The sequence below is a fragment of the Athene cunicularia genome, assembly GCF_003259725.1.
Source record: "Athene cunicularia isolate RWA chromosome 2 unlocalized genomic scaffold, athCun1 chr2_part1, whole genome shotgun sequence".
Taxonomy (NCBI): domain Eukaryota; kingdom Metazoa; phylum Chordata; class Aves; order Strigiformes; family Strigidae; genus Athene; species Athene cunicularia.
This window is the reverse complement of record NW_020799095.1, coordinates 112431610-112451471: the sequence shown is the minus strand read 5'-3', so window position 1 is coordinate 112451471 and position 19862 is coordinate 112431610. Positions and strand designations below refer to the sequence as shown.

The following is a 19862-nucleotide window of genomic DNA, read 5'->3' as shown; positions in this document are numbered from 1 at the left end:
GAACAGAGGTTCCCCTGTTCCACATGAAGCTACCACTCTGGATAAAACATCAGCCATTTGTTTTATCTCAAATTACTACCATACAACTTGCTCTGTCAGATTAAGTGTTTATTAAAATTAAAAATCACCATACAATAGAAACTATTTACATATTTAACTATGATAGTCTGCTTAAACTGCACAGTTTGAAGGAAGCCAATAGAAAAGAAAAGCAATGAGTATTTATGCTGCTGAACTTCCAACTGCAGGCACACTGAAGCTTTATCAAAAGGGTTTTAAGCTTCTGCAAAGTACCATCTGCCTAAATAACTGGGCTGAAGGGTGGCAAAGATGTACTGGGTTTCAGTTGTAAGAACCAGTGTCACCCTGGGGGGAAAAAAAAAAAAGTAACCATTAATCTATGCTGTAGTTACATTGCAAGTGCACTAGCTCAGCTCTTTTGGTAAGTAATTTGATTGAATATTTGACATGTAGAGTTCAGCAAACTGCATTCGCTGTTATGAATTATATACTGAGCAACAAACCTATAGTGTACTGCAGTGTAACTTGGTATCTTATTACATATTTCTACAAATGGTTTTTGAGAGTGCTAGAGCTAGTTTTAGCTTTAAAACAGATTTGAGGTTAGTTGATTAAAGCAGCAAAAATACAAGGAATATTCTTGAATAATCACAGAGGATTAAAAATTAAGATTAAAATATTTTCACTGGTAACAGTCTCAGTGACTGCAATGAAAGTATTAACTTCCTTCAAAATCCTGTGCTTTCCCAGGAACTTCAGATGATGACTTTGGCCTTGTGGGAAACTGAAGGTTGAACACAGAGCTGTCATGTGTGTCCATATTGCACTTCTGCATCTGTGATGGCTGTGTGATGCTTTGAAAATTATTTTAAATTTAGCATGAGTAATACAGCAGTAAAACAGAATCATCTTCAGTGTAAAGAGTTACATATATAAACCTTCCTTAATGGGAATCATGACACTGTTTAAAAAGTCTTGCAAGAGGTGACAGTACTCCAGATACTAATGTGAAATAACAAGGATATAAAAATAACTTTCACAATATACTGTATTTCAAAAAAGATGATTTAAGATCATCACCATGTCTTAAATCGGTAAGTTCTCCTTCATGACTTTTTCTTTTGAAAACAGCTGTTTGTGCACCTTCTTGCCCCTTTTGTAAAGGTCTCCTTGTAATGCATTGCATGACTTTTAGATCCTAAGAAGGCACTGTCAAACTGTACCAGAGCATGGTCGCTTTTCTTCCTTCTCCCTCCCCACCCCAAAAAGCCTCCTTGCTTTGGGATGCTTCTGCAGATGCAAAACACAGAGCATTTCAGGAGAACTCCAAGCTTTAGAGGAACAGTTTCAAACAAATAAAAACATTATTATTTTCTCCGCAGAATTACTTTTTCCTTCAGCATTTCAGCTTCCACACTTAGTTAAGACATCCAAACTCATGAAGTAATTGGTTTGAGCAGTCTGTCCAAAAAATAGTCTGTGCCAATGATCAATGTCAATAGAAAAAGTGTTCTTTGTTCTATGGCTGTTGTTGATACTGCCCTTCTGTTGCTGTGTAGAAATCATCAAGCACGCTCTGTAGGTAATCAAATGTTGGCCTCTCTTCTGCTCTGTCTTTCCAGCATGTTTTCATAATATCGTAAAGCTCAGCTGGACAGGTTTCCATGCGTGGCATCCGGTACCCGCGCTGAAGAGCAACCATCACATCTGAATTGCTCATACCTTCAACAAAAAAAAGAAAGGTTTGATGAAATGGTCTCAATTTCTAAAGAAATTATTTTTTCTTTTTTATTTACTTCACTCTAAAGATCTTCACCCAATAATACAAGACTGTTGCTACTTATTAAAGGTAGCTACTAATATGAGTTTGGTAAACAAGGCTGAGGTGTACACCAGCACTGAGGGACTTGCTCTGAAAATCCTGAGGGGAAGATTTCCATTTCCCCAGTTGAGTGTAGCAACCTCTTTAGTGCCAAGTCTAACGAGACTGCTGTGGGAGAGATCATAATTCTTGTCTCCAGAACCATGTCTGTTCTGTTTCTCTGACCAGTCCTGCCACTGTTTGTTCTGCTTCCAGCAGTGGTGAGATTCACAGCAAAAGTGCACCCTGGCATCAGCCTTTGTCTCTAGCTGCAGAGCTTCTAACCTGCTTGCTGCAGACCCCATCCGTATTGACACAAAGAACAGCCTACCTGTTTGACCACGCTGCCAGTCACCCTGCCCAATATAGGAACTAACAAACTATCAGATTTTATTCTACATCAGCTTTTGTGTAACTGCTGCTGATTGCAAGATACTGGACACAGTCACTTGTGATACTTGTAACAGGCCATTTCCCCTTCCTTCTTCCTCACCCTATTGTGCAAAACCATCTTGCCAGCTGTGTGGAGCTTTGCTTTGTTTCCCTGTTACAGTTTTCTTTCAGAGGATAAGAACTATAACTACCAGAATTGCACCCTGAGTTTCACATGCCAACTAACGTCACATGAGAGAGGCCTGCCCTGGACTCCATCCTCCTCTCTTTTTTTTTTTTTTTTTTTTTTTTTTTTTTTTTTTTTTTTTTTTTTCTCCTTCCCACCCCCTATTCGTCATTTTAAATCCTTGAGAGATTGATTCACAGAGCAATTTCAACACCTACTCTCAGAAGGTCAGCTGTCAGGGCTAACAAAAAGACTCACCACTTCCTACCCAGAAACCTTCCTTTCAGCTTGCCCCTTTCTCTGCAAATGTTATGCAAGCCAGTGGAGTAATTGTGCCAGGATCACCTTCTCCAGGACAGACTCTAAAGCTTTCTGTGCTCCAGTGAATGCTATTTCTTCCTATGACAGCATGCAGGAAGCTCCTGTGCTTCAGCTCGATATTTGCTATCACCAGTGAAGACTTTCCCTTTTGAGAAGGGTATTCCAGACCCCACAGCCGCTGGCTGCTCCTCAGGCTAAATGCTCCACGTGGTGCAGTTCTGCCTAAGGCTACACTTTCTCCCGGTTTTCTAAAGAACTCAGCTTCCAGTCAGCTGCGTGCAGGACGTTCAGTGCTCCTGCGTAGCCAGTTCCCCAGAGGTGCGGGAGAGCAGCTGTACCCTGCGGAGAGGAGGCAGGGCAGGTCCTGCTCCGAGCGAGATCCGCAGTGGAGATGCAGATGTGGGTTCTCCCCCGTACTTGGTGACTGTGCAGCTGTGTGGCTGCAGACTGTGGATCTTTGTACATGTTATCTGACTACTAAAGATATGATTTAAGCCACTTGGCAGGTAAGGACACATTTGAATTACAACCAAATGACAACTTTATCCTGTATAACTTCTTTGATTATTCAAGATGACTATAGTTGGCTGCAGTTCAAGCATTTTGGCTTTAACCTGTTCTAGAAATTTTGTCAGCCATGTAATCTGAGTTTGGATCAGAGTGCTTACTTTGGGCATATCTTTTGTATTTTCAGTTCCTCTTTGGAAGGAGAAGTGAAGTTTTCCTAAGCTAATACTTCACACGTGTGTAGAAAAGTATTTTAAAGGTAGCAGTGGAATGGCATATTGTCACAAAATAAGGAATTACTACTATATAAATAAAAATAAATACAGAAAGTAAGTCAATAAAGCATTTTATAAAGAACAGTGATCTGACTGCTTGAGCTTGAAGAAATGGATTGTATATAATGTATGTAGTAAAATAATTACTCATACTATGCAAAGTCTTAGTTAGCTGTGTGCTGCTACATGAGGACTGCTGCTACTGGGCTTTTGTGGAGAAAGGGGATGATTCTGTGGGTTTAAGTACTTTATAGGATTGTACCTAGATCTAGTGACTACAAGACTGATTGTTACATTCTGAGTGCCAAGGACAAAGCCTGTTTCAGCTAAGCTGCAGGAAGAGTATCTGTTAAATAATCATTTAAGTTCACAAGACAAAAATGAAAATACTTTTATCAGTACTCCACAGTAAATACCTCATGAACATACTTGCATATGATTGGGCTTTTATTTAGAACAAAAAAAGGCTTACCTGTCTACCCCACAGTTCAAGAAGTATTCTCAAAATAGCTACTTGTTTAACTTTTTTTTTTTTTTTTTTTTTTTTTTATCCTACTCAGTAGAAGATATATATCCCACATGCATATTTGTTATACTTACACCCTCTTAAATGCTAACAAAGGACGTTAGCTTTAAAGGTTTGGTACATGTCTGTCAATTTATGCTGTGGCACCTGTTAAGCTTCACAGATAAAGACATATTTCTTTACGTTACAGCCCGGGAAATGATGTGAACACAGTGGTATGGAGGAAGAATCCCACTGTACAGTAAGTAACATATCTTGTGAAGAGCAGCGGACATAATTGGAATGCAAGTATGGATGTTGCCAGTATTTGACATACTATATAATCCCCTGGAAATTAGTTTATCAACTAATTCAACTTATTTGCCCAGAGAATCAGATACTTGTAGTTCCTGAAAATATCATCCCATTAAATGCTTTGAGTTTCTCAGGAAGAGAAACAGCTGTTGGAATTTAAGAACAAAGATCACAAAAGCTCTGAGTTTCTTGCCCAGAAATGCTTCCTACCAAGTTGCCTGCCTAGATTTTCTTCACAGGTATTAACTACTTACCAGTTTAAACTCAAACCGTTTCATATGCAGCATTATGTTGAATACTCTTTAGTTGCTGGAGCTGGTTGATAGTTGAAAATAATATTTTGAAGCATTCCTATTAGAACTGAGAAATAAATGTACTGTTTCTCTCCAGTGGCTACTGGTTACAACTTAACACCAGGTTACTCTTGCCATGCTGGGGTAATTTTCTCAAACCTGTCACATCTCTTCATGTAAATTAGTCACCCATTTATTTTGCTGTCCTTCTGGTTCTTCAGTATCAACTTTCAGTCTAATAGGCTATTTCAATTTATACTTCTATTTAAAATAGACATATATCCCTCTTTCAGTGTAATGAAAGCAGTGTCTACAAACTATTAAAATCTTCCAGTATGTAATCAAGAGTCTTCTGCTTCTAATTGCTGTTTGATAAATGAATCTGCAGTGTATGGCCTGTTTATGGTGCTCATAAAAATGCTTCCATATTAAAAAAAAAATATTGCCCAGACTTCCTGTAGAAGAGACATTTTCCCACAATAATACAGCAGTACCATGTCTGCTGTACAGATTGATTTTGTTCTTCAAATAAAATATGATATGTTTTACGGAGATAAAGAGAGCAGACTTAGCTGCAGCATTAAGTATTGGATTGTGTTTTGTATTTTTGTAGTGCTGGTTTCCAGTTGAGCTCGTAGGTTTGCTCAGGGAAGGACAATTTTCAAGGCATCCAGAAATAACCTTGTGAGCCCAACTCAGCATAGGCTACTGTATGGATATATAGGCATATGCTAACAGGAAGAAAAAAAAAAAAAAAAAGTATCCCAACTGTGAGAAGAACGATGCATTAATCAGCTGCATACAACTCCCATCTGATCCTTCTTGGGGACATGAGCAGTGTTTGGAATAGCTTTGGGAGGGCCTACTACTCAGGCACATATTTTATAGCCCTTACCTAAAAAACAATCCCAGAGCATATGTTTAAACACATAGCTGTGCAAGCAGCCCTATCACCTCTTGAAATTTAAGGGTGCTACTCTTGAACTTATTGCTCAGTAAGGCTCCAGTCCAGGAAAGCACTTGAGAATGTCTGGTTTGGCTCTATCTCTTGTATGGAAAGTTGATATGTTCTTCCATAACACAGTATAAAGTCGGCCACCATCACCCCTTTCCTGCTGCCTGAGTCTTGCAGGTGGTTCAGTCTCCCTGTATCCAGAGGTGTTGAGCCCACTGTCATTTCAGTGACTTGGGTGTCTGCTCCTTTGCCATCTCTGGCAGTTCAGGATTCAGAATTCCAGCTCCTCATGAAGTGGTGATGAAAATGTTTTCACTGTTGAAATGGCAAGAGCTGCTGCACTAGAAGTGCTGGGAAAAAGATTTGCTTAGATGAAATATCTGCTCTCCCTTTACTGCCTGTAAACAGCAGGATCCTATGGCTTCTTCTCAGAAGTTACTCCAATGTATGAGATGTGCAGTACAGGTGAACACGGCTGTACTCTCCCTATTTGCCCATAAGATCAGAGAATGTAGGTCAATTTTCCATAACTTCAGTAAGCTTAAATGAATGCAGTCTGCTGCCCAGAGTTAATCAGCTATGCCTGAGATGTGATGATTTTGCATGCATAAAAATACCCTTCATAGAAGCTGTCTCTGTCTGCTGGAAACATTAACATATATTTTGCTTAACAGAAAGAAAAATTAAACATGAAGCACATAACCATTTTGCAGCTACCTAATGCAGGATGTGTTCCTCTGTGGTCTTGCACCTGAACGGTATGGAACAACGAAGAGTAAATATTCCTAGCAGTACACCAACACTGCTTTAGGGTCTGCTTTCATATTTGTTTAGGTTAGCTAACACTGACAAATTATTACAGCCTATTTGTTAGTGAAAACATGCTTTCTTAGTACTTTCACATATCACGATATTAAAAACCCCCATTAGAACACGCAGCACTGCATCCTCACTACGGGACTGTGCTGCTGACCGTAAAGCCAGGATCAGTGTCAATCGTCCTTTGCTGCAGCTGTAACACCTTTTGAATAGATAAAAATGATTGTGTGTTCATGGTGCCATGAGTCTGTTTGCTGAAATCTACCCCAGAGAGGCACATGGTTTACACACACAGTGACTACAAGTTTTCAAAGCAGTAACATTACTTGCAAGACATTTTCCAAACTGCTGCTGTGACTACCATCAGATGCCAGCTCCTTCCCTACGTACTTTCTTTGCTTTTTAACACCAGAGTATAAATACAGAGTAACGGTATAAACAGAGGCACATACCTGGATAAGGAATCTTTCCGTATGTAACAATTTCATACAGGAGAATCCCGAATGACCACACATCAGATTTGATAGTGAAAGATCCATAGTTAATTGCCTCTGGTGCTGTCCATTTAATAGGGAATTTTGCACCTAAAGAAAAGTAGTGTCAATCAGTCAAAGGCAAATTTAAACACTCTGTATCAAGTCACTGAAAGGTCTTAATCAACTTGCCTATGATTCCCCTAAATTAGCAAAGTTACCAGCAACTCCTCCTCTCCAAGAGTTATCAGCAGAGATGTGCTGCAGGATGTATGTTGCCACACTGCATGTCCTGCGTCAGAGGTTCAAATAAGATGCCGAAAGTTACATAGCACCTTTTGACTCTTAGGTATGGTGACTTTTTGTTAAAAGTACACCATTTTGCCTTCTGCCCAGTGGTCAGGCAACAATCTTACCATTCCCATCACCTGGAACTTCACAAGACTTTAACTAATTTTTCCTGTTTTAATGAAAGTCAGTCTAGCTTCAACATACACTTGAATGCATTTCACATTCAGCCATTGATGCAAAAGCTGTAGCAAGTCACATCTTAAAAAGTAGTATCTGAAAATACTGTCCTTTGTGTCTAATTAATTGATTCCAGAAAATCCCATAGAAAAGCAAAAATAAAAGTTCAAGCAGCCTTTGTTGGAGAATATTACATTAGCTCTTCAGATTTCTCTATGCCCTCTTTAGCCTGCTCTATCTTTCTGGTACAAAATACCAGGTAAGCTAGGAAACTTTTCTGAATGGCAGAAAACACATCAAAGAAACTCAGCATAAAGAATTTATAACCTGAAAAGTTCATTTAATCAATACAGAATCTCCAGAGCTAGCTAAAAACCACAGATGTAGGTTCTGTACCTCTGAAAACTGCTTAATCAGACCCTTTTCTCTGATCTACTGAATTACTGTTACCCAGTGACTGCTGAATAGTGCATCTTCCTTTAATCTCAACTGTAGTGCATTGTTCTCTTTCTTCCTCATGCTTTAGTTCTTTCACTTTTGTCCTACATTACCACAGTTTCCACCCAGACTGTGTGAAAATATGATGTGCTGTCTTTAAAAGAGAGGGGGAAAGCCAGCCAACAAACCTGCTCCAAAAAGTTACCCTAATGCAATCTGTGAACAGAAGCATAAATAAAAACTTTTCACTGCAGCAACTGACTAGGCACTTCCTGAAAGGATCCTTGACAACATTAGCAAAACATGTGGCAAAACCCAAATATCTTAAATAGTATGACTTCCCCTCTTGTCAGTTCTGACCCTGCTGAGATGTTGCCTCCCATCCCTGTGCTGAACAGGGACATGACCCAGCACTCCTCCAGTATCTCTGTACAGAGCAGCAGTGCTGCTGAGCACGCAAATCAATGCTGCGGTTCCTAAAGCAGCTTCAAAAGATGAAAAGGTTCTCTTGTTACCAACAACTACAACCTGGAGGGCTCCCTCCTTTCCCTAAGTGAAAGAAGGTGCGTATGGCATTGAAGGATGTGAAGAGAAAATAAAATTATTATTTTCTTGGCATTAATTCAGTGGGATGCAAGCTGTGGCTGTGCAATTAATTTGTTCATTTTAGAAAGACTTGTGTGCAGTTAAGTACTCTCAATTTTCTTTGGTCTTCAAATTTATTTAAATAAACTTTGCAAAAAGCCTGGGGAGCACAGGAAGGTTATTTCTTTCCTTACTCTGTTTTTTTTTGTAATGTTGTTGGCATTAGAGTGCTGCTTCTAGGAAGTTATCATGGCATTTTCTATCCTTGGGACCATATTATTGTTAGATACAGCCTCACTGCCTCCCAGAGCCTAAAGTTTTAGAGACAAAAATAAAAATACATACCTTCCCTTGCTGTATATTCGTTGTCTTCGATGACTCTCGCTAGTCCAAAATCAGCAATTTTGCACATCAGTAAGTCTGAAACCAGAACATTTGCTGCTCTCAAATCTCGATGGATATAATTTTTTCTTTCTATATATGCCATCCCTTCTGCAATCTGTAACCAAAGAAACAGCTATTTTTATATTTCAACACCACACAACAGCATCGTCAGGTCTGATCTCTGTTCTTTCAAGGTATCAGCAAAGCTGCATCCATTTATTCATTACCAGTGTCTTTGGAACATTTTTTATATGGAAGCAAGGAAAAGGTGATTGCAATGGAAAACCTATCTGTAGGCCTATCTTGCAAAACTATACTTAAAGTAGCAGCTTCAAAAAAATTGTTTGAGTGAATAACAGCTGGCAGGATTAGACATACGTATTAGAAACATTTCCTGAAACAAAATCTTAATTAAAATGTTCCTAAGATTTCTACTAAAATATTCTCTTCCCCAAGTTATTAATCAGTTTGTTTTCCACATACTAAGGGAATACAAGGAATTAATAAGTTAAACAAGATACAGATGTTCTTTTAAGGATTGATGAAGCAAAAGGGCAGATAGAATTTTAAAAAATGCCAACAACTTTATATCCAGTATAGGCATGGACAATCAGGAAACAATTATTAAGATAGGGCAAAAAACTTTATTTTTTTCCACAACAGTGCGTACCTGTTCATACATGAGGAGTGTCTGGCAACAGCCAGCTCTCAGATACTATCATAAGTAAATTTAAGTTGTATTTCAGCAGCCCAAATGAATTTCCAAACCAAATTAAAGATGATTATTGCAATCAAAATATGCACTGAGGATTATTTTATCAGTACTTGCCCAGACTACCTTTTTTTTCTTCCCTGAAGAAAAAGATTTTACTTTTCAGAAAAAAAAGAAACAATAGTTTCTAAACTCAGAGCAATAAAACTGATGTGTAGATCATATTCTGTCCAAAAGTTTAAGAGGAGCTAGGAAAAAATAAAAATAAACTCAGTGCTTGTGAGCCATTAGGTCTTCTCTTCTTTGTGAGACTCTGGTGATGGGCCATTCCCAGGCAAGGCTCATGGTCCAACCTGTGCCACAGGCACCTCTCCAGGATGCCTGTGGGTGGGGGACAGACAGCTCTCTCTCGGCCACATGGGGAATGCACAAGCTCTCAGATTTGCTAATGAAGCAGCAGTAAAGCAATTGTGTCCTTCTCCAGTGCCAGTCCCCAGCACACTCATACATGGGTTCTTTCTTCTCCACCCCAGGAGAAGACAAGTGCACAAATCCCTCCTCAGCACCAGAGGTGCTTGTTTCAGATGTGCAGTAAAGCAAGCAGGAGCACCCGACCAAATTTTAAGAAAACATTAACATCACCTCTGCTTATCCATTTTTAAAAAGTCCCCAAGGGGTTCTGCAAAGACACACTGTCACCACTTACAACACAAAACCACATGGTCTTTGTTCCTCTTTTTCAGTTTAAGCAATGGAAAAATAGAGCCACTTGCCCTCCCACCTCCTTCTACTGCAAACATCTTCTTACAAATCAATATATCCTTCAGAGTGTTACACTGCCCTTGTACAACACAGGGGAGTTCTCACACTAAACCAGAAAGAAACTCCAATGATGAAGAGAATAAACACCTGCTTTTTACATTTTCTAGAAATAAGTAAGATGTTTTATAATGTAGGAAGCAGCTACTAGTGAATAATTGCTACAGAGAGTCTTACTAGAGACTTACAGACAAAATAGTAGAGCAGTATCTGATTAGAGACTGCTCTGCCTCTCTTCCCCCGCCATGTGATTAATTGGGTTTGGGGAGGAATGAGAAATGAAGGAGAAGGTTTTGCTGTAAGATTGCTGCTGAGATTGGACTGGCCAGCTTGGTAGATATGAACAAAATGCAGACAGGTCTGCTAACATCACAAAAAAATACATCAACCATCACAAAAAAATAAACTTTCTTCTTACTTCCCTGCACAGATTTAACATTTGGGTGAACTGCTGGCTGGGAAATGAAGAACCACTTCACGAAAGAGACATTCATGGTGGTGATATTTAGTTTCCAAGCCCAACCAAGCAAAGCCATGGGAAAGACCATTTTATTTCCTCTTATTTGTGCCAGTCTCACTGAAGTCACCCTCTGATTAATCACAAATGAAGAATGTGACATCAAACAATCCATTATGTTTTCAGCAAATAGAGAGTCTATTTCCGTGAAATTCCAGGACAATGGTTTTGACTAAACTGGATCACAGATATTCAAAGACACCATGTATGTGCAAGCATTCAGGCATGCAAAAAATTTCCAAGTAGGAAAAGAATAATGGGCAAGGAATTTTGACTGGGAGAAGGAGGGAAAACACAACTGGACAACTGAATTCACACATCTGGTCACATTAGACCTTTGTGGGACAAGAAAAAAAGAAAAAAGAGGGTTTTTTGATCAAGGCAATGGGTGCCAGAGCCCATGTGATAGCTCTTTATGATAATTGTTAGGTCTTCATTGCCAAATGATATGTTAAATGTAGAGAAATTCATGGGAACAAAAGAAAATGAAAGCCTTTCCCCCCCCTCTTTTAATGATCATTGCTACCTGTCAAGACTGTTCGGCTACATGTAACTACTACTCAGGAGCAGTATGGGAAAGCTAATTTGGGCTTCTGGAATATGTTTTATGGACTTTAAGAGAGGATTCTGCCTACACTGCACAAGCATTACTACCAAGAAGGAAGCAGTTTCCCCTTCACCTTTAATGTACTACTGACATGCTTCTAGAAATGCCCAAGTTAAATCCTTTTAAAAACAACCAACCAACCATTCTCTAAATACTACGAACTATGCACCCAGGGTAAGAACGGAAGAAAGGTTTTCTGGAAGAAATAAATCACTCCACATGACAGCCTCTGTACGGTAAAGCTTCAGCTAGCAGTCACGCAATAAATGAATGACTTGGAGCTACAGTTCTGCAGACAGCTCTGTCACCCATTTGGGGAGTGATTTCAGCTGGCAGCGCTCTTTCCTCTCTGTTTCTGCTCTTTGTGCCTGTAAAACAGGGTAAATAATGTTCTGGAACACTTGTGGGTCTTTTCATAAATAGGTATAAAACTCTTTCAAAATCCTGACAGAAAATGGTAACAAAAGCACAGAGCAGTGTTACTTTGAAAACACGCGTTCCCTACTTTCTGACCCACTTTATATAGCTTCTGAAGGAGTTTGGAGAAAGCAACAAAAGCAGCAAAGGACTTTGAAGCAGGGAGGTGAGCCAGCATTTCAGGAGAAGACACTCTACTGTCACAGAAGAACTACACCATCTGAAAAGCAAAAAGCACTTGGTCACAATTCAGAGTCTTCCTTGGTGAAACATCACCGCTGATGTTAAACAGCACATAGAAGAATGGGCAGTTCTGTGCTTCTCTTTTTTTTTTTTTTTTTTTTTTTTTTTTTTTTTTGCTTTTTTTGCTACAAAACCAGAGGACTTCTGGATCCCTTCATAGCTCTGTTTTTCAACTCAAAGACATGTTTGATTTCAGCTTCCATTCCAAGGGCTGTGATTCTCTTTTGCAAGAGTTGTTTCAAATAAGCCATGTTTTACACATAGTTTGCAATGCAGAGAGGGGGTTATGGTAACACATGTAATGGATTCTGCTTATGCATTTCTAGGCTGTATGTAAAAATGTGGAATAGTAAAGAGGCCAGATGGGTTTGCTTAATGTCAGCTTGATAGGATGTTTTTACATCATGCTGAGAACATACTATATCATGTTGAGAAGCAAAACTAAATAACAGGGATCATGACACAGAGCAGAATGAAAATGAAAGGGAATGGCAAATATGAAGGTTTTTTTTAATCAAGAAAGCAAGTTTTAAACAACCTGGAGGGGCTGACAGGTGCAACCTCATGGGGGAAAAAAAAGTCACAGGAACAACCACACCATCAGTAAAACAGTAAGTGCAAGGGTAAATCACACATCATAAAGACAGTACCTGATAAGAAAAATTTGACCAAATCACACATGATCGGAAGCATCCAAAATTATAAAGTCAGATTTCAAAATATTAAAAAAATACCACAATATGAAAAATATCAGAAGAGCTCCCCCTCCAAAGTCCTACAATTAGTAAGTAGGGGTGCATTAGTAACAGGACAAGACCAAGGAAAACATTCACATTAAACAGATGGAGAACACTACATACAAATGCTACAGAAAAGTTTTTAAATGCCTGCCTTTGCCTCAGTCTCCACTGAAAGGGCCAAGGATGCACAAGTTTGTGGTTAACACGAATGCCAAAGGGGTAACAATGCAGGATGGAAAAAAGGAAAGAACGGGGTTAGGACAGTTTAAGTGGATTATGAGCGGTTTATGAGACACCTGAAAACTGTCAGTAAATCCAAAGCAGGCAAGCAAAATGGGGAAAAAATATAAACGATGAATCAGTATTTAAAGTTGGACCTTTTTTTATTTATTTACAAATGAAATAAACTCCAGGAAAAACACCCAAAAGGGTATGACCTACAATTTCCAAAATACTGAGAAACAGCTAGACTAAGAACCTCTCCAATCCTTTCTTGCCCTATTTTAAACCAAAATCAGGTAGAAATGATTACTTAGAGATGGTTTAGGTATACTTACAAAAGTTTTCCCTTTACATTGACAGATGTGACTTTTTACTCTTTGCAGGATCTGTGCTATAAAACTACATGTGAAACCACAGGCAGTGGAAGGCAGGGATATGTGAATAAAGGCATCTTCGAAATTCCCTCTGTGTTGCTGCTGCCCGTGAGACAAGCAAAGCTAATCCACTGCACCTGCTCCCTGGGGCTACATGGGCTGGAATGCTGCCCCTGAGGGTCCAGCTGTGAACAGGACATCCTGGCCACATCCCCTGTCCTTTGCTCGGCAGGTGGGGGACAGTGGCCTCAGAGCTGCTCTCACCTGCCCACATGGGGTGCTCAGGCCCACGGCTCGGTGGGATGCTCCTGTCAAAGCAGGTAAAGCTGCCGGAAAACCAGACTGGAAACGAGTTCATAGCACTTAGTGTGGGAGGGAGGGAGCATCCCCCCAGTGAATTTTAAGCAGAGGAAATAATGGAGTGTATCCTGAGGTTTACACTGCCTTAAATTTGGTAATTCTCAATTCCTAGGGAAGAGTCTAACTAAAAACAGTCTGCAGTTTTGAAAGGTTTGAAGCAAACACATGTTATTGATCTGGACAACATTGTCTTTGGCCTGAGATTAATCAAACCCATGTTCCTTTAAATAATGTCCAGATGCATAATAAAATAAAATACACTTCTTTATCATATAGTTTCAAAAAGAGAGTTCATTTTGAGTCACATGACTCTCTGTGAAGACAGTGTAGACCCTTTGTATCTGCTGCAATATAGTCACATTTTAATCTTCAAGTGATATATCCGTGCAGTATCAATTTTCAGTTTGCAGCAGTGCTTATGCTAAAGATGAAGTCAGAAAAGGCTGCAAAAACATATTTCTCTTGCTCCAGTCAAGCAACTATGTAGTCAAAGCAGACCCACAGGTAAAAGATTATTAAATTAACATATATAATTATGCTCTGGAACATTAGAGGGTATTGTTAAAAGTGAAGAAAACCTGAATAGGAATATGGCAAAACTGCAGAGGAAATCTCCCAATGCCAAATAAGAGTTAAAATTAATTCTGATTCAGGACTTTCCCCTCTCAAAACAGTTTTCCTTCTGCCTGCTTCTTAAAAGAGAGGGGAGAGGGATTAAAACAGTGCATCAAAAAATCTCAATTTTATTCTAAGTTTATAATTATTTTAATGGCACTGTAGCCTTAGAAGGCAGAAAGAAGAGTAGATCACAGAAGAATTAATGAAAGTATCAGCACTGCACGGGAAAGAAGAAAGACTGGTTTTATGACAAAGCTTTGACTAGGTTTGAAAGGTATGATGGAGTTTTAGTTTATCATTTACAACTGATACCATTTTCCTAACCACAGCTACCGCGCGCATGTGTGTGCTACACAGTAGATAACAGATTTGCATAAGAAGCAGGAAGAGTTTACACATGCAAAATGTTCACTGAATTTGCGTTGTAAGTTTTCAGCAGATCTCATAAAACAGAAGCAAGTACGATTTCACGAATTGTGAAATAAAGAATCGGGAACTCTTTGGGTAAACTACCTCTGGGGCAAGACAAAAACCAACTGGTAAAATCCAGTTAGCCAATCACTTTTAGTGCTTAGGGGGCCAGCCTGTTGCTTGTAGATAACCAAGGGGAAGACAGGCAGTCTGCACATGGACTCTTTTGGCATTAGTAGGATTTGGCAGTGTAGCTTATGGATAAAGCAATGAAATTAATTTACACTCCAACTCATAACTGGGAGCCAACACCTATCAACACCTTTGGGTTCCTGAAGCTGACAGGCAGAAACCCCAGGAAAGGGAACTGCTTGTCAACTGTGTCAGCTAATGCCTGCCGGACGCACAGCAGCTGCGAGACCAGCCAATGAGTTGCCATGCACCCACACATCAGCAGCGGTCACACAGGCAGGGAAGCATGATTTTGCCCTCTGTGAGCTGTTTCTGGCACGTCTGACATACTGACAAGTCTGCTGACTTCTATGGGATGCCACACCTCTGCTCTGTACTAAAACAGGTAGTATGTGCTTGAAGAGACATTTGCAAAAATCGGCTTGCTTTAAAACAGACTCCTTTCACAGACTTCTAGCATTCATCTCTAGTGGCCAAAATCATCTTTGCCAGAGCATAGCTACCACTAGATTTCCCCAGCCCCTACTCATATGCACTAATTAAAACACAAAAGAGAAACTTCAGCTCTTTCAGAGGGCAGACTGCTTTAGAAAGTGAGTTGGATCACCTTCCTAGCAAGCATTTTCTTGCCATGTTTTCCACAAGCCTAATTTTATAAATTGTGATTGTTAGTACAGCAAAAAAACCATGAAAATCCTAAATCCACAGCTGTATACTAAAGTAGTCACTAGATGTAAATGTAACTAAATAGAATCACAGAATCATAGAATGGTTTGGGTTGGAAGGGACCTTTATAGGTCACCTAGTTCAACCCCCTCTGCTATGACCAAGGACACCTTCCACTAGATCAGATTTCTCAGAGCTCTGTACAACCTGACCTCAAATATTTCCAGGGGTCGGGCACCCACAGCTTCCCTGGGCAACCCATTCCAGTGTTTCATCACCCTCTTGGCAAAATATTTCTTCCTTATATCTAGAATCTATCTGAATCTACCCTCTTTTAGTTTAAAAACATTACCCCTTGTCCTACTGCTACAGGCCCTATTAAAAAGTCTGTTGCCAGGACTCAGCCATCGCTGTCAAAACCAGCAATCAGTGAGGGTGGATGTTAAACCTACAAAACAGCAAAATTAGCAGAGGAGGAGTTTATTTGATTACATGCTTACAAAATGCTATCTTTTTAAAAGGTGTTTATTTCACCTAGGGAATCAGTCCTTACTTTTTGCAAAATCAGAACGTTTCACCCCATGTAAATGAAGATTTCTTTCAAAACTATTCAAGGCAAAGGCATTACAAAGTCAGTGAGTGGAACACTCACTGAAGTCTGGCAATGGAAACACCAACCCACGGTGCTCTTCAATGCCACATGGAAAATCACCTTCATCTGGGAAGTACCTGCACTACATTTATCAGCTATCAGATAGTCACAGAGACTGCATCCTCCCCTCCCTTTCTCCCATTCCCAGTCCATCCTTATCTGACAAGGCCATTGGAAGGTGGCAAAGGCCATTCCTCTGCATAAAGGCGACATACCAAGGTGAACCACTTCTTGCCCATTGTCCTCCTGCTGTATCACAAGTCCATTGGTAATGTACCCTTCTGCAATGGGTCAGGTTCTTTCAGCAATTTTTGTTGCAACAGATGCCTTTTGTGCAGACACGTGGATGTGAGCAAGCAAGTGCATAGCACGGTTGGGAACAGGTCAGCCTTGTGCAACATCGCTGATGTATGAGGGGAAAAGTAAGCCAATCCTTGGCTACCATTTCCTGCATTTTCAATCTTCTTGAGAAACTGCGATAGTCTCGTAAAACACCTTGCCAGAATGGTATGATTACACAGTCATGAAGAGCTCGAATGCGTGTCCACCAAGGCAGAAAATATGCCTTATTTAAGTAGTTCACCATAAGCTTCTTTCCATGCTTTTTTTTTTTTTTTTTTAACATAGCTCTCCAAATTTCTTTCCCCTTAGGCTGTACAGAGCGGTTAACACCACTGCTGTAAAAATAAATTAAGTGTTCCATTTGTACAAACCACAGTCATATCGAAAATACTAGATATGTCTTATGTTCTCCTTTATATACAGCCTACATTCTGGAAAAGTTCGATCCACATGTTTGCAGTAAAATTACCATTGCCTTTGCAGTAGGCCAACAGAGTTTGACACTTTTGCCCTAAAGACCCATCAACTAACATTCAGACTGTCAGAGTTAGAGAAGACCAGTGGAACAACTGCGCTGGTCAGAGTGAAATCTCTGGTCTGAGAACCACACACAGCCTGCAAGTCTATTCCACACAGTCATGTATATTACCCAGTGGCATTAAGAGCTCTTTACAAATGTGCTCAAAAAAACCCTACAAATTCTTTCCGTAAGAAAAATCCCAGTATCTCTGTTCCAAAGTTTTGTTTGGACTGCAGCTAGAAATCCCCAGAGCGGCCTTCCTGAGCATCCCTTTAAGGTGACTCTGCAAACAGTGCATGGCTCAGTCTCAGGAATTTCTGCTGATAGTCTACAACCTATGTGAAGAGAGGGACTTCTCATATCACCTGTGCCACAGAAGGTCCTGGTCTCTGAGACCAAGTGCAGGAACTGGGTCTGAGAGGTTCCTGTCAGATCGGGGTGACAAATGACATCCACTTCAAGTGACTGGACCTTCAAGCTTTGTAAATGACAGTGGCTGACCTCTGTGATCTTAGAAGTGATTTACCCAAGTTGTACACAGTTATAGAGTTGTTCTCTAGCTCATTAAGCCTTTTAAGCCTTAAATTTCTGAAAAAAACCCATTAATTTAAAATGGATACACCACTCCTAACTCCAATAAAAAGGTCTGCTATAAAACCACATGTGCTTTCCGCTCCACATCCTGGGTCTCCTTTCATATCACTGCTCACAGACGTTCTTCTCTCCCTTGAATTTTACACACTCTTTTCAAAGCTACTTTTTTTTTTTTTCTACCCACTGTTATTCATCTCTCCAGACCATGACCTGGGATCCAACAGATTTTCCACATCTACAGAGCTTTTGCCCCACTAAATTGTCAAGGACAAGTTACCCAAAGAGTTCAGAACTTGTAAAGCCTATAGCCTCACTGGACCAAAAATTATAGCAAAATAAACCTCCTTCACTGAATCTGTGCTATATTAAAAAAAAAATTTATCTATATTTGATATATTGAACACCTGTATAACAATATGTGATATGTAATATACCATAGAATAGTTCCAGTTGGAAAGGACCTCCAATATCATCTAGTCCAACTGCTTGACCACTTCAGGCCACCTTAACCAAAAGTTAAAGCATGTTATTAAGTCCAAATGCCTCTTAAACATTGACAGGCTTGGGGCATCGATCATCTCTCTAGGAAGCCTGTTCCAGGTGTTTGACCACCCTCTCAGTAAAGCACTGTTTCCTAATATCTAATCTTATATTTATTTATATAGCAATAGTTATATAAAACATCTGATATAGTGAATTTTTGGTATAAATCACTGACGTTTTATTACACCTTTTTAAAGCTTTCTCGTCTTTCCTTATGAATTGCAACAAGTTAGTTTAATAGAGTACAACAGCCTGCAAATTCTAATACACACTGAAAACCTGAGAGGTTGGTGAAACGATAATCTATCAGAAATGCCTTCATTGCCTATTATTAACATGATTTATGACTTGCAAAAGCACAATTTTTACTCTGTTTTCTATATGCTTCCTTGAACATCTAATGCTGGTAACTGAGGCAAAACACTGGGCTCCAGGCACCTCTGATCCGGGCTTTGACACACAGATCACTTTGGGGTCCCTCTTGACAGATTTTGTTTATGACATGGGATAACTTGTATATTTTAAAACAATCATTTCAATTCATAAATCACATACTAATACTTGAAATCTAATTTAATTAGATTTCATTTATTACACAGGAATATATATATAAATTTGAAACCAAGAATAACCCCCTGCAGTTAAGAGAAGTTTTACCAGTTGACCTAACTTAAGAAGTAAAAACAACACACAAAGAATCTCATAAGCACAAACTTGTTCTTGCAATTTCAACTTGAATTGAAAGCAGCCTTTCCACATGGGAAGGTGGCTGTGTACCACAGCCATCATCAGTATCTGAGTTAACCCTAACTTCACATATTCCCTTTGAAACCACTTATATCTATTCCCTCAAGTAACATTATTTACTCAGACCAAAACTTATTTGAAAGTTAAATTATTTTTTAATGCAAAAAAACCTAGGATAAAGTTTCCCAGCATGAGTTTCAGACCATAAACTCCATTAGTTTTGAGCAATTTCTTAAAATTTACCTGAGCAGAGAAGTCAATTAGCTTTGGAAGCAACAATTTACTTCCTTCATCACTCTTCAGAAAATCCAGCAGACTTCCTGTTACAACAGAAAAAGATTAAGTCAGTGTAGCTTAGTACCAAAATAAAGGTCATGCTACGTCCCCAGTTTTCTGGATCATACAGTAATGCTGTCTCTTTACATGATTTAACAACAGTAACATCAAAGTCGCCATGTCAGGCATCCAAGTTTTGTCATATTCCTAGGTGTAGAAAACTCCCATCAGACCATACCTTAGTTCAGTAGTGTTGAGTTTGATAAGTACCCTAGGCTACAGGCTATCAGAAAAGCTGTCTAGGAGAATCTGTCAAGCAGAATTGCTTGAAAACAGAATAAACCCAGAGAAGCTACCACCCAAGACAATCCGAGGAGGAATCTCACTCATTTTGTGTAGTAATGCTCTAATAAATGTTGTCCTTTTCTACTAGTGCAGCCATGCTTGCAGGACCACTCATCACTCACCTTACTACACACGTATTTATCACTTCAGGGGCCACATAAGGCAA

At 39.5% G+C, this 19862-nt stretch overlaps 1 protein-coding gene across 4 annotated transcripts in view; it reads right to left on the bottom strand.

Annotated features, from left to right (window-relative positions):
* Positions 1 to 819: 819 nt before the first annotated feature.
* LYN (LYN proto-oncogene, Src family tyrosine kinase) overlaps positions 820 to 19862 on the bottom strand; it is a 45915-nt gene continuing 26872 nt past the window's right edge. For all 4 annotated transcript variants that reach the window (XM_026843282.1, XM_026843280.1, XM_026843279.1 and 1 more), the window contains exons 10-13: positions 19319 to 19395; positions 8741 to 8894; positions 6884 to 7015; positions 820 to 1743 (exon numbers count right to left, since the gene is read on the bottom strand). In XM_026843282.1, the coding sequence (XP_026699083.1) occupies positions 1541 to 1743; positions 6884 to 7015; positions 8741 to 8894; positions 19319 to 19395 (566 nt within the window). In that variant the 3' untranslated portion in view covers positions 820 to 1540. The remainder of the gene's footprint in view (positions 1744 to 6883; positions 7016 to 8740; positions 8895 to 19318; positions 19396 to 19862) is intronic.